This window comes from Lytechinus variegatus, chromosome 11 (assembly GCF_018143015.1).
Source record: "Lytechinus variegatus isolate NC3 chromosome 11, Lvar_3.0, whole genome shotgun sequence".
In the NCBI taxonomy this organism is placed as follows: Eukaryota; Metazoa; Echinodermata; class Echinoidea; order Temnopleuroida; family Toxopneustidae; genus Lytechinus; species Lytechinus variegatus.
The window spans coordinates 5,155,144-5,171,137 of record NC_054750.1 but is presented as its reverse complement, the minus strand read 5'-3'; the positions used below and the strand labels follow the sequence as shown (position 1 = coordinate 5,171,137).

The 15,994-nt window shown below is 38.8% G+C and overlaps 1 protein-coding gene across 1 annotated transcript in view; it reads right to left on the bottom strand.

The window, feature by feature from the left end:
- Positions 1–6,145: 6,145 nt before the first annotated feature.
- The window catches only part of LOC121423698 (leucine-rich repeat-containing protein 7-like), a 53,340-nt gene continuing 43,491 nt past the window's right edge, over positions 6,146–15,994 (bottom strand). The window contains exons 16-22 of the mRNA XM_041619123.1: positions 12,848–15,733; positions 12,531–12,626; positions 11,765–12,146; positions 10,453–10,628; positions 9,139–9,231; positions 6,919–7,093; positions 6,146–6,592 (exon numbers count right to left, since the gene is read on the bottom strand). Coding sequence (XP_041475057.1) covers positions 6,920–7,093; positions 9,139–9,231; positions 10,453–10,628; positions 11,765–12,146; positions 12,531–12,626; positions 12,848–15,733 — 3,807 coding nt within the window. The 3' untranslated portion in view covers positions 6,146–6,592; position 6,919. The remainder of the gene's footprint in view (positions 6,593–6,918; positions 7,094–9,138; positions 9,232–10,452; positions 10,629–11,764; positions 12,147–12,530; positions 12,627–12,847; positions 15,734–15,994) is intronic.

Here is a 15,994-nt window from a genome sequence, read left to right as displayed (position 1 = left end):
CTAGCAGGAAAAAAAGAAAGAAAGAGAACTGAATATTGGCCTAATACAATGATTATTTCTGTAAGGATGTATCTTGTTCTAAGAAAACATGGGAAAAAGAATGGGTATACATGTATTTGACTGCTTTCATTTCACTCAGGTACAGAAAGCATCTATTCTTTACATGTATGAATTCATTTATTTGCTTGGTGCGATTTCTTCGTCAATATCATCACATTAAAGCAACTCGTAAGAGGTGTGTGTCTCGTCTTTTAGCAGGGATTCTGATGTAAGGATGCTGTGTCTTTTCATTGCAGCTTTCCTGCAGTCCCCATTGTATTGTCTATGGTGATTGTGATGATTTGTTATGAATAGATGGGCTCGTAACACGAAGGTTAGCGATTAATCGCTAAATGAAATGACCTATCAAAATAATTTTTGCATCCTACCATATGTTACGTAGGTCAGAATTTGCCAACGTAATTGGCCAGTTTTCATCAGAAGTTGCTATCAATAACAAGAGCTTGAATTCTTCAACATTTGCTTTTGATAAACTAGTTTGCTACATTTCAGTAATTTACCGTAAGTAACGGTGTATTAACCTCACCTTTTTATCGGCGGGATAGAAGCAAAAGTCGAGGGTGCGGTTTATACACGGTGACGGGTTTGAGCTGGCCCACCGTAACCCCTCCCGTACATGTACGATGTCCGCCAGGTCACAACACATCGAGTGGCCAGGCGTAGCCGCCCAGGCACTGTCGTTCAGAGGGGTACGAGCCGCGGGTAATGGGAAGCGATTATTACGATCTTAATTGAATATTGTCAAAAACAAACGCAATAAATTTCTTGCTGAAGGAAATTACGCCATGGCTGGGACTCGAACCCACTACCCTGTTTCAGAATCCGAAGACTAATCCACTGGGCCACAAGGCTCCACAATTGCTGTGACAAAAATTGTGTTTTACTAGACTTATCAAGGCCTGCATGAAACACAAAGGAAAGTAACCAATGTACGGTACACAACACTTGCTATAAAATCAATTTAGATCAATGAATATGTGAATCAGCTTCAATTTTCTAAACAAATGGATGCTCGTACTTTAATTCTTACAAAGGAAACTTGAGAAAATTCAGAGTTGAATTGGGAGGGGAAATTGAACAACTAAATTGTATCAATTCTCTCTTCTCTCACACACACTCTCATAGTCCTTTATACTACATGTATTTATACATGTATTTCTAAGATTTCCTCATTCAGTTTCAACTTCCTTCACTTATTCGCATTTACTATGGGGAAACTCTCTACAATGAATGAAAATGCAATTAAGATCACAATGGAGAGCTGAGAGGCTTTTGACGAAAATTGGTGGACAGGGACAGCGGATCAACCGAAGATTTGCGCCGGAAGAACAATTGCAAATACTGTCGTTGTCCAGAGTGTTGAGATTCCGATGCTGTCCTGGTCCACTAACTTTTGACAAAAGCCTTTTGGCTCTCTATTGTGATTTGACTTGCATTTTCAAAGGAATTGGTGCATTGTAGAGTTTCCCCATGAATAAATAAATGTGAAAAGTCTGGATTATTTTACGTTTTAGAAGTTTCCATTTAGGGTACAGACAACACCACTGAATACACATGTACTTATAACAATAATTCTGATAAATTAATTTATTATGAGTTTCTTTATCAAAGCGAGTTATAAACAAGTAGGCAAAATACAAAGTCCAGAGTACATAAATAGAGTCAGGTATCAAAAGAGTGTGAATACAAGCATTGTCATGATCCATGGAATAGCAAAAGCAGTAATATATTTCATACAAGGTATTGTCTCCTGTCATATAATAAATAAATCCAATCCACAAAGCAAGAAATACACAGGTTTGTATTGTCACAAAGGAATTGAATGATAATCTATTGTTGGCACATTATAATGTATTAGTAATGTATTTCGTTTCATGAAAGCTACAAATAAAGTTTTTTATTACTATATTTATATACCACATTCTTGATTTAATGATTTTGTGTGCTGTATGGCAAATGCCTCTGTATGTTTTGATCATTATAATGCAGTGTAAATATCGGTCAGGATCTGTGTGATATATTCAGGGGCTATGATCTTAAAAATATGGCATGCCAAATATTGATGATTCATGACGTCTTTAAAAGCTAGATGTATCCTTGCCAGTGCACTTTCAAAAGGTATACATGTATACTGTAATGTACCATAACATTAGTTTTACTAAATTTGTTATTGCTATTATTTACCAGATTGCAGTTTTGATTCCTGCAATTTTTACCATAGAACATCAGCTAAAGAGAAAATGCAGGCCTCTCGTTTGGCACCTCATAAACCAGTTCTCATAAAGATGCATTTGACTTTTTATGACTAATTTTATGAAAAGCCACTAGGTCCTAGCTCTATATATTCTGGTCCCTATTGCAGAAAATGTTGCAATTTAACACAATTAAACGCATCTTGATTTAGAATCAATCAGAAGCCAGAATTCAGAATGAAATAAAATAGAATGCAATAGTTAAAAGTATGGAACTATGTGCGCTTGACCTTTTGGAGTACACTTCTGCCTCAAAAGAGCACATTGTAGCTCTATCCACCTATTGATATCAAGGAGTAAAACAGGTTGGTCTGTGCGGTGACACAACATATGCTCCTGCAACATTTGCTCCAATTTTAATATCTCAAGAGGACATAGGGTTAGAGATAGCATTGTAAAAGAGTGTTTGATTCAGAATCATGTAAAGATAAGGATTAGATTTTATGTTTGGCTTAACATGCAGAATGGGCCCATCCATTGGAGCAATTGTCGCCTGAGCAAATGTCATGGACCGGTCTGCGCACAAGCCTTATATAGGAATGATAACATTCAATAGTCACTTGGTAACCTGTTGAACAGGCTATTATCTAAAACAGCAAGGTGTAAATTTTGCAGATCAACTGAAGGCGCGAATGACAAAATGAAGCTGCCAATATTTTTATGAAGGTATACTACGGCAGAGATAGGGTAAATATTACTAGCAAAAATAGCACCACAGACTTTCCAACACATGATCTCTCTCTAACAATTTCAAGTCATACCATATGTTCTTGAACCATTCTAAATTTCATTTGTAGAATGTCATACATATACATACAAAACCTATATATCATTTACAGTCACTTGTTACATGCCATCATAAAAATCAATATTAGTAAATACAAAATTGAATTCCATAATTATTACCTTTGTTATGGTACTATATACATTATGTACAAGATTTGATATTTACATGCAAAGATATAAAATCTAAATGTTTTGTGCTACTTTTATAGCCCTGAAAAAACAAACATCACCATCAACTACGATACATGATCCTACAAGGCATTTTAAGGCCGAATTATTAAACCACCAAACTGGATCACAGCATTTTGTAGTTAGAAAAAGGCCCAACATTTCAGTTACATTACATGTATTTGTTTAGGAATAAATTTGCTTTAGTTACAAAAACAAATTAAAATGAAATGAGTTGATATTATGCCCACGCCAAATCATTTAAGATAATAGAATTTAACTTTTGAGAGGTTAAAACACATTTCGCATCATCAGGGCCCTGTCTTACAAAGAGTTGCGATTGATCTGATCAATCGCAAGTCGTTCTTAAAAGTCACTCTTAACTTAGAAAAGCTTTATGAAACGACCCCCAGGATTAAATGAACCATGGCTATCAGAGTATCACCACAAAGACTTTTACCTATAGTCATGCTTAAGTACCAGAGGCCAGTGGGAGGTCCTTTTCAGGACCAACATATGCACACAAAAGAATACATGGTGTTCAGTGAAACTACACTCTTCTTCTTCACATTAGAAACCTAAACTTACGTCATAAATAGCAAAAAGTTGATACGGGATTAAAATTCCAGTATCACTTTCATAGTCATGTGTGTCTGCAAATACAAATAGCCTGATTTCTACAAAAACACACTTGAAAAACAAAACCACAAGAACAAAATACACTTACAAGCAACAAAAAGGACTAACAAATATCAAGTACAATAAAAAGAGCCAATTAGCTCTCTTTGGTATGTGCTATATATACAGTGAAAAATGTGAATACAAAACATGAATACAAAACAGGTGTCTAACACAAAGGTTAACAATCGATCGCAGGGCTCATTTAACGATTGATTGATCATTCAATTGTAAAGATGGGCTGTTTGAGTAATTGCTAAGCTTTGTGTTAAATGGCCCTGGCATACGTTCAAAAAGATCAGTACTGATTCATCATCTTTGACAGAACTTTGTAAAGGTTATCAAGGTTAATATCACATCTCAGATCTTAGCTGCATACTTTGGAATATATATGCTGGAATACACTTCTTCACTTGAAATCTTCTGGGGCCTGTCACTGAAAAAGGCTGCAATTAAATTCAACTTCACAAATAAATCCCAACTTTCCTTTCAACCAATCAGAAGTCCATGTTTGGAACTTGCAACTGATAACGAGTTGAGATTAAACACACATCTTCCTGTAACAGGCCCTGGTTCTCTCTTCTTCTCAGAATCAAGTTGGCTGAAGAACACTTTTTGCATAGGCACTTTAAGCTTATAAATTCAATAACACTACAATACAAGACTCTCCTTTATATAACCCATTCACTGTTTCATACATGTAAATATGTGAAGACATGGTAAAGGTGCCAGGTGGGTGTTTGATAAAGCTGTTCCTCAGTTATGAGTGACTTCACAAATGACTGGTGATCCTTCTTGCGGTAAACTATGCTCACCAAATTTAAATTGGTGTGGACTTAGTTCCTAAGAAAAGATCATCAGTCATTTGTAAAGCCGCTCGTAACTTGATGAAGCACCACCTGTAACGGTTCAGTGGGCAGGCTTCTGTCCTTGTCAAAGCATAAATCCTCATTGACACAGGACATCAAGTCAGAAAGTAAGAGTCTTTTTGAAGGCTATCATGAAGAATGTATCTTGAAAATGAATATGGAATGACTTAAAGCAAGCTGGACTATTCTAAAAGTCAATCAAAACGTTTGGAAATGACATATGAAAAGAGTGAAATGAGTAGGGTATGGTAATGCTTATTATAGAAAGATTTTTGAGGAAAATTTAATGATACATGGCTGTTGAGGGTGAAATTTAATTACCTGTCTTACCTGTCTAGGGTAAGACTTAATTACCTCCTTTGTAAAGCGCATTGAGATTCTGTAGAATATTATGCGCTATATAAGCATCTATTATTATTATTATTATTATTATTAATTGGTCTGCCTCCCCCTAATTGTGACTGCTTTTGGAAAGTGAAACAGTAATGTAGCCCGGAACGAAGGAAATACATCATTGTTCAGCACCAACAAAATTAGTTACTAAGTTATGCAAATATGGAATTGGTAATGTATAATGAATATATTGGAATGTTAGGTTTCAACTGGATATCATAATTTTATGTACATGTATGTAGAAAAGAAATTCCCCAATGGATTCCTTTCTTGTTTGTACCGCAATGAACCAGAACAACTTAACCAAAATATTTAGTCCTCTGATATGCAAATCAATTTATCAAACTCCAATGCCATCAATTGGAATTGATATTGCAGTAACCATCAGCAGAATACTAAAACACTTTCTACTTATTACATCTGTGTGTATAAGGGCAGAGAGTTTCAGGCATAACTTCTTGCTATAATGTAATCTGTAACTTCAGCAGTAGACAGGAGTCAACTAGACTGTCCAGTTAGACTACTGGACAAATCTAAAGAATGTTATACGACTAATCGTGAAACAAAGCTCCTTTCAATGATCTTAACCATGATCATATTAACAAGTTACACTCACAGGCCCGTATTCTGAAGTCAGGTTCAACTTAGACCATGGTCTAACTCTGTGCTAAAATTATGGGAAGCCAAAAGTGTCAAAATTTTCATTAAGTTGTATGTATCTTATATTTACTGTTCTCCTTCCTGATTCATTGATGGTGAAGACAATCATCTATTTATACTTCCTTGACATTTATGAATGATCTGAGAGTCAAATGAGCTGAACTATGATATCTATACTGTTAGTGATTTATTTAACAATTGGCTATCCATACTTAAACCACAAATTTAAACCTGAGTTTAAGTAAAACTCGACTTCAGAATACGGGCCACAGGTTTTAGTTTTGACAAGAGGGCTGGACTGTGAATAGTTTGCTAAGCTACTGACAATGTTTTAGACAGGGTTGTTGTTATTGTGGACCGAAATTTCCTTCTACTAATCAGAGTCAACAAGCTCTATTCTTGAAGGCTAAATAAATAATGAATTCCATGCTTCTCTCCTGACTGGTCTCATTGAAACTGGGTTACAATTCTTGTGGGCCAAAATATCTTCATGATCAATTCTCTTGTTTTGACTGGATAGAGGACCTCACATTTCATTGACTACCATTGTTGATGGGATACTGTTCTTGTTGGTAACGACTTCCTCTTCATGATCCAAGATGAAAAGTCTCTGTTTTAGCTTGACAGAGGACATCAGGTTTCTCTGCTGACTACCATTGTTGCTGGTTTTGTGGGCCAAGACTTCCTCTTCATGATCAATTCTCCTGTTTTGGTTGGCTAGAGGACCTCAGGATCTCTGCTGACTACCATTAAGACAAGGTTGCTGTTCTTGAGGGCCAAGACTTCCTCTTCATGATCTACGTTGAGAAGTCTCTATTTTGGCTTGATAGAAGACCTCAGGATCTTTGCTGACTACCATTAAGACAAGGTTAATGTACTTGAAGGCCAAGACTACCTCCTTATGATCTATGTTGAGAAGTCTCTATTTGGCTCGATAGAAGACTTCAGGATCTTTGCTGACTACCATTAAGACAAGGTAGCTGTACTTGAGGGCCAAGCCTACCTCTTCATGATCTATGTTGAGAAGTCTCTATTTGATCTTGATAGAGGACCTCAGGTTTCTCTGCTGACTACCATTGAGACTGGATTGCTATTCTTGAGCACCTGGACAGCTTGTTCATGGTCAATGTCCACAAAGTCCCGGTTGTTGACAGTCAGGATCTTGTCTCCAGGAAGCAAGCAATGATCTGCAGGGCCATCAGGTTGAACCTTGGTCACAAAGATACCCTGTCCAAAAGAGTATGAATAAAATGTTAACGTTCAAAGAATCTGCTCTCAATAAAGTTTCTTGAGATAAGTTAACAATGGTTATAGTCAAAATGTTCTGGGGTCTGTAACGCAAAGATTAGCAATGATCGTAAAACATTTTTCTGAGATTGATCGCATTGACTTCACTGTGCAATCAATTGTAAAAAATCAAGCGTACGATTAATCGCTAATCTTTTTGTAACAGGGACCCTGGTGATGCCAAAAAGTCTATGACACCATTCTAAACAGCAGAGCAGATGATGAATTGATTAACATGTGAATTAAAATATTTTTTGAATATTTCACAAATATAGTTCTATTCAGGTGGCAAACACTAAATAATGTGTGGGCTGCATAAGGTAGAAAAGAGGAAAGATAAAATTTATGGGAGCTAATGATAAATCAAAATAGTGTGGTCAATAAAACAAGGCATGATAACACCAAAGGTAATCTAAAATGATTTTGTTCTTAAAAAAAAAGAAGATCAGAAGAAATTTAAAAAGAAAATATCAACGTCTCATACTAAATATTGATAACTATCAATGGTGAAGAAACAAGAAAAGGCAAAAGTAATGGTAACAGCACAGATTTACATAACAGCAGGTTTATCACTGCAACTATACTTTTTTTCTGGCAATGTAAATGGTAAAAAGGTGAACCGGGTGAATTGAATTGAATTGAATTGAATGTGCCTGTAAAGCAAGCTATGTGGGGAAGTTACAAATAGATGTAGAGGTTGGAGCCCTGGTCATGTCTTTCAGATGGTGACATTAAAGGTTGGTCCCAGATGTAAAAAATATTTCTGATTACTACTACATGTCTGACAAAACTTAATTACACACAAACACACATTTGTAAATGGTAAAAAGGTGAACCGGGTGTTGTGGAATGCGCCTGTAAAGCAAGCTATGTGGGGAAGTTACAAATAGATGTAGAGGTTGGAGCCCTGGTCATGTCTTTCAGATGGTGACATTAAAGGTTGGTCCCAGATGTAAAAAATATTTCTGATTACTACTACACGTCTGCGTACTACAAAACTCAATTACACACAAACACACATGATGCTTAGAAGTCAAAAGCATAACGCTAAACAAAATTTCAGAGCACTCGTGCTGTGGGACCTATTCACCACAAAAATGATTTTTGGTAATATACTGAAAATCACTCTGCAAGTCTAACACATTCAAAACATGATTCTTCACTAACATACATGTCAAGGCAAAGGTGTACCGGTACAAAAAATATCAAGACTTTTTCACTCTGTGACAAAAAATCAGTCCCATCTTATTCCAGTTTAACAACAACCTTTCACTCAAATGTCTTTCACAACTTTGGTTACCCGTGCCAAGTGAACAAAGCAAGGCAACTGACTCTCTTACATTTCTAGTATCTGTTGCCAGGCACTAAATCATATGCTCTGGACATCCGCTAATGTCAAGTACTACTAATGTCAACTGTAATAGCAATGGCAATTTGCAAAAGCATTATGAATACAAGAAATCTTAATACACATATTGGTAAAATGAAAACAAAATAGGAGCAGCTTTAAACAAATAGGAGCAGCTTTAAACAAAATGTTTGTAACATGAAAAGGTGATACTGTACATTCTCTTGGAATAAAGCTAAAAATATTCTTAAACTAGGAGGATTATGACTGATTTGAGCATATCTGAATTTGCATGAAAGAGTGTATTCACCTGAAATGACATCAATAAGCAGGCGAAAAAAATTATCAAAATTAAGTGAAATACATTTTAAGGGGGTGAAATATTTACAGATTGGGAATTCTCTTCAACTTGGTACCAAAAGATGTGCAAAACTTGAAAGAAACGACTTGGCGAGTCATGATGTAGGGCAGTTGTGCAAAAAACAAAAAAAAATTGTGCAAGGCAGCGGGGAGGGTGACACAATGGATCATCTCTCCCTCAAAAAATAGACCAGTTGCTTGAATCGATGCGAGTGGGGGGGGGGGGGGTTCAAGCCTACGGGAATTTATAAATTCAGTAACAAAATGATGAACATACCATATCTTCAGGATGGAATGGATTCCCTGGGGAGTTCTGACCTCCGGTGATGCTGAACCCAAGACCAGGGTTTTTATAGATTACCAATGGGATCTAATGATGGACAGAAAACACATACAAATATCAAATGTGAAGTCCTCAATGGTCTCATCCTCAATAGATTCATCAGGGGAGCGTTTCATCAATATTTTCATACGACAAGTTGTCAGATCTGAACTTTCCTTGATTCTGATTGGCTGAGTGGCACTGTTCCTATGGTAACTGTCGGATAGTCTGGTACTTGTCGGATAAAATGTCCGATAAGTCCTTTCATGAAACGCCCCCCTGGATTCATCTTTTACCAAAGTTTTTTTGTTCCCATTACTACCTCCTCTTCCTCCATTCTTTCTTTTCCTCCTTCCTCTTCTTCTTCTTCTTCTTCCCCAATCTTTCTTCTTTGTCTTCAAAGATGAAAAGTCAGTTGTGCAAGCTCTTATGGCCAGGGTCCTTTTTCATAAAGTCTTCATGTAATAAAGAATGCACAATTTCTGTAACAATTTTATTTCAGCCAATCAGATTGGAGGATTTCAGTATCTCTTACAATGTAATTGTTATTGCTACTTTGTTATCATAACAAATTTTATGAAATGGGCTCCCGAAGCTGTGTGCACATTATGCAGAGGCTTGAGGGGTATTATGAAAACGGTTCCTGGAATCTTGACAAGAGAAACTGTTTGACAACTTCGTTTGGGAGTTTCTTCCTTCTGATAACGGGTCACTACAGCAAAGGCAAATATGACAACTAGAGTGTTGCACAAAGCTTGCGATCAATTGCAAGTCAATCCTCAGTCTTGTAATTAATTGCAAAATCTGTAATTGATTGATGGTCTGTTTCTTGTATCAACATGTATACATAAATTTTCTTTAGTTGTTAGTTGATTGTTCACTTGTACATTTACAACTGTAATTTGCAATTTTCATGCAATATCCCCTAAGTTACCTTTTTTGGACTTGGTAAAATCTTGGCAAATCATGAGGGAAACTAATCATGCCAATTTAAACTATACCACGTATCCCACAGGTGGACAAGAATTTACGGAGCTCTGTTTTGAAGTCCTGGGCAATCACCAGGGACAATGGGTCATTTATCAAATAAGGAAATGCCATTCACTCAGTTTTATCCATCTAACCATAACACTTTAAGTACAATTGAATACTCCCTGGAATGTTGTTTCTATGACACAAGTAAGAACACAAGGTAAAATTTATTGTAACTGAATTCGTAAATTTTTTTTATTAGAATGGCCGGTCAAATTGGTTGGGCTTGCTACTTACTGTTTTGGGGCCCCCGATGCCCTCTGGGTCGACTCGCCTCACTGGAAGAGGAGACTGGGATTGGGTGAGAGTATTAGAGTGATAGGGGGGCAACCGTCGCTGGAGGCTTGGGGAGGGGGCAAAGCTACGCCCGTTACAACCGGTGGTGGAGCTGCCTGAACTGCCTGGTGGTGTACCTGTCAAAGCAAGGGATAACGTAAACAGGATAATGCAAGGATCAGGGGCCCTGTTTCTTAAAACTTGTTATAATAACAAATTTGCAGTAACAGTTAAAAGCTACTGAAATCCTTTAATCTGATTGGCTGGTACTAGTATATTTGTTAAAGAAATTGTACATTTGTTGTTATAACAAGTCTTTATGAAATGGGACCAAGTGCTTTGTGTTGAAAGAAGAGAGAGAAAGAGACAGAGGCAAAGGCAGGGAAGAGAAAAAGGGAGAGGAAAAGGGTGAGAGAGATAGCAGGGGAGACATTGAGAAACAGAGAGGGAGACAGAGGAAGATATCCAGACAGACAAATAGAAAGAGAGAGAAAAAGAAAGATCAGAAAGGAAAATAGACAAAAAAAAACAATTGAATGTAATAATAATAGGCATTTATATAGTGCCATCTATCTAGAGATATTCTATTCTGAGGCACATTGTTCATAATTGTTATGACCCCGGCTTTAGCTGGAGCTGCCTTCCAGAGCTCAGTGCATTCAAGGAATTAATCCTGCCGGGTACCCATTCACCTCACCTGAGTTAAGTGCAGCACAATGTGGTTAAATTTCTTGCTGAAAGAATTTACACCATGGCTGGAATAAAAGTAATACATTAATTTCCACAGAATCAAACCTCTGACTATCACAAGTACACTACTAATGCTGACACAAAACAGAAAAAAGTCACGGTAAAAAAAGCTGGCAAAATCATATACTAATATGCATCTAGGGCTCGATTCATGAAGGAAAGTCTTCTATGTTGACTTCTATTTGGTATGGTAACAGGGTTCGGGATCCAAACACAATGTTTCCATGGTAGTTACAATAATGACAAATTTACCACAAATGTAAATATTTAAGAAATGGGCCCATGGGGGTGTTTCACAAAGAGCTACATGTAATTGTGACTTAGAGTCAAGCTTGAATGCCGACGCACACACGATATGTAACACGCAATCTTATTGATTAATACGCAGTAATACGCATCCTCTTACAATGATTTGACCAAAATTGTGATGCCCACAAGCAACTTGGAATATATTTGCCATTCTAAGTGACACTTTAATAACTCTGTGTGAAACACCCCCCATGAGTGACATCAATGCACATACCTCTCCTTGTTTCTGATACATCAACATGGTCTATTGTATTAGGTTTGCCATAGGTTGACGGAGACCATTCCCTCGGGTGGTGATATGACGGCGGAGGGCCTTTGCTTGGTACATGATCATCCTGCCATGGCTTCTGTCCAGGAGAATCCTGGGTGTCAGGAGTGGGATGGTGATGGTGGTAGTGACGAGGGGGTCGGGTCCTGTCACCAGCGTTGCTCTCCGGATGTTGCTGGTCCCGAGATTGGTAGTTGGTATGATGGGTGTGGTGAGGGTGTTGGTGGGTGTGGAAGGGCGGGGTGTGGGGCTGGGCTTTAAAGCCAGGGGATCGTGACGGCAGAGAGGGAGAGTGGAAGACCTCATCCATGGTTTCATCACTCGGTTTCTGCAAGGGAACAAAGGACAAACTGAAATGAGATGCAGTCTTTCCCATAGGAAATTGGCAAGACAGCTTTTTGCTGGTAAATTGCCAAGCTGGTATATAACCAATCACAAAGGAAACATTTCACATCTAAGTTAATCAAGCATAGTGGCCAACCTTATACATGACAGAAATTACTCTTGGGTCATTTATCAAAGTTGAGACCAGGGCAGTGCTGGATTTGAACTCAGAACCTTACAATCATGAGTCCAATGCTCTATCCACTAGACCACATGAATAACTGGAAATGACATTAAGACAAAGAATGAAAATGAACATATCATATTCACTGTAAAAAACAAATGGTAGACTTGCAACTGATTCACTTATGCCACCATCAATTCTCACCATTTCATTTTGCATTCTTGCTCGTAGAACATGCAGTCTCCTCTGTTGTACGGTAGACTTGGTGCTCTCACCCTGGCGTCGAATAGAAACTGGTGTCTAGAGGACAAGATTATATTTGAGCAATTACAAAGCGGGATTTGATAGTGGACGATAGAAATCTATCTTGGAACTTTAAAATCTCTTCAATTTCTATTAATCTCAACCATGAAAATACAATAATAATACATCAATCATCAAACAAAATGGAATAGGATACACTTTAAAGCCATAGGTTGCAGGAGGGGCCAAAACATGACATTTATAGATTTAATTTTTACCTGTTGGTGGTCATCCCCTGGTACCAAGTTCTTTGAGGCAATCTTGTTCAGCAGGTGCTGCTTCCAATTGTCTTCAGTGACTTCAACAGACTGCTGCTGACTCTCCATTGGACTCTGTCTTTCCTCATAGGGTGGTGTTGACTGCAACCTGTCAGGGACAGCATCCTGCTGGTTGTAGCTAGGTCTGTTCTGGCCACTGTCTTTGTCTCTTTGTCCGACATATGCTGGGTCTTGAGGTCTGTTGTGGTTGATGTCTCTTTGGCTGCCGAATGCTACTTCTGTTTGGTCATAGCGTTCAACATTACTGTGCCTGTTTTGAACTGAATGTTTATAATCAGAAGACCACTTCTCATCGACCCTGTGCTTTTGGGCATTTTCTTGATTGGTGTGATCAATGTCTCTGGACCTTTGGTCAGGAGCTGAAGGATGCGACGGGCTTCCATCTGTGTAGGAATGTGGCAGTTCTTCCTTGGCAGTTGGTGTCCTATGAGCTGCATAGTGCGGTAATGGAGATTTTCCCCTTGGAATGTTCCTATTAACATCAGCCTCATGCTTCCAGTTTTCAATAATGTCTTCCCTTTGACTGTACCCTCTTTGATGATATCCAGCATCATTTGTATTACGTTGCCTTGTCAATGTATCAGTTCTCTCCGATGGATTCTTTGTGATCTGACTACTTGGGGTATTTGATCTCATATGATTCTGGTGCAAATGGGTACCGTCACCTGTCAATTTGCTATCTTGTCCTTGTCTGGTATCAGGGTATGACCAAGGTTTTCTGTCATGAGGTTGCCCCTGCAATTCATGATCCTTTCCTTGATGGTTCCGATGCCAACCATCAACGATCTCATAGTCATCCATCTCATCATGGAGTCGTTCATTGGAAGGTCTAGCCTGAGTTGTATAATGTGCCTCCTGTTTCGGTTTGTCAACCAAGAACTCTTCACTGGACGCGGCCACTGGAATTGGGTACACTTTCAGCTGCTTGCTTATGTCTCTGGTGAGTGAGTTCAAGGACTGGGACTGCTGCTTAACAAGACTGTCTTTCCGTCGCAACACAGCTTCATCATACGTCGGAATGGCTCCTCGCTTTTGATTACCTGAAAGCTCACTAGGCTTTCGGCTCTGAAGGATCTGTTGGTTTGCAATGTGGAGATTGGGGGGTTGGTTCCTGAGATGTGTTCTTGTGTTTGGGGTACCATCCTTGGGGGTGGTTCTATTGCTATAGGGAGGCAGTGGAGAATCGCTTCGAAGTCTTGTTGGGTAATACTGCTTTTGTGGCAACTTGTTTGAACCTGGTTTTTGGACAACAGGTGGTGTTGTTGATGAGTCCCTGTGATCCAACTGTGCTGGGCTTGGAGGTAGAGGTGAGTTGGGATCTCTTTTCTTGGGATAAGGTGGAAGAGGTCTTTCGTCCCAAGGGACATCAACATTTGATGTCAGTTCAAGATTTTTCATTTGATTTTCTACAGCCACCACATTATTCCCAAGTGTTTGTCCTACATTCTGAACAGGTCCACTGCTAACACCTGTGCCAATTTTCCCATTCTGTCTATCATTTTCTGGAGTTGATGAACTGAATTTCTTATGTTTGTTTGATGGTCTCTGGTTACCAGCAGTTCCTGTCTTTGATTTCTGAGGAGATGAGCCAGGGGTACTCAACTGCCCTGTTGTTCTACTTGAACTACCAAGAATTTCAGAGATATCCCAATGCAGTTCTTGGTGGTTTTCTACCTCTGAGGACACATCTACTTTGACCTCTTCCTTGGGGTGTTCATCTCCCTTTTCCAAGACAGCACTGGCCACAGTTTGTCTACCAAGGTTACCAGGATGGTCGATTCTATTTGTCCTAGCATGATTACCACCCCTTGGTTCCTCAGTGAACTCCTTTTTCTCTGCTTTTGGTTCATCATCAAACCCAGTTCCTTTATTGGATTCAAATGTCGGGTACGCCCAGTGCAAATCCTCCTCATTGTTTTCAACCACTTTCTCTGGATTTGTCTCTTTTACATACCCTATACCATCAATCCACTGTCCTTTACGATCATCGTAAGCTTCAGGCTGTCTCTTTGATATCCGACTCTGCTTCTGAGTTCTTTGACTAACCCTGGAAGACCTTCCATGATCTTCCACAGGAGGAGTATAATCAAACGGTCCATTGTACGCCATGATTTCAGAATCAGTACCGTACCCTGAATGCGGATGAGGCTCAGGTTTTTTATTGCTAGTTTGCTTATTGCCATCCTGATCGACCTTCCTACCCTGTGGAGTGCGCTGGTCCTGGTCTGAGGAGTAGCCAGGTTTCCTTGGGGGTGTATGATACTGGGCCACCTGCATCCTGGGACTATCTTTCCCTACAGAATGGTGGTACAACTCCTCCAGCTCCGGATCGGTTCCATAACCTGATCGTCTTTGGTGCGAGTTCCGCTTTCCATGAAAGGCCACATTGCCTGATACAGGAGTGCCACCTTGCATCGGATCTTTGTTCACATGCCTATTCATCCTTCTCCTTGCATCGCCGTTTCCATACACCACATCGCTTCTTCGCCTCCCATTCTGCAAAATCTCACTGCTTCTTGTTCTTTGGCCATCTACAAAATCCCCTTCATTCTGTCCTTGGTCTATAAATCCATAATCAGTTACAACCTCATTCAAATGCCCATTATGCCTTGTGCTTCCATTCGGCTTAGAGAAAGTTCTGTCCTTCCTGAGGTCGTTTTTCCGATAGCTATCCATTGGCAGCGTCTGGCTTCTGTCCACTGAAGATCTTCTATCTTGAACGACAGCATCTTCAATGGTCAGGGATCTCCTTTGGCTTTTGGTCATGGATGTCCACTCGGGGTCGATGGCCTCAGTGTCACTGTGGGCTCCACGATCAGATTTCGACTGAAAATGAAAGTTAAATGATCAAAAGATTAATGGGTTCAAATGCAATTGTTATTTGTTTTCATTAAGTTCATGCTCTATGGTTATGCTATGCATTTTATGTATGTTGATGAAGTCCTGCTGCCCTGTTTGTCAAGAATTTTAGTGGCATCCAAAACATTTAAAATGTATGAATAATTTTTGTTTATGTATGATCTGTTTATCAATTTTATTTCAAATCACTGAATATAGTAAAATCAACTGAATCATATTGAATTGAAA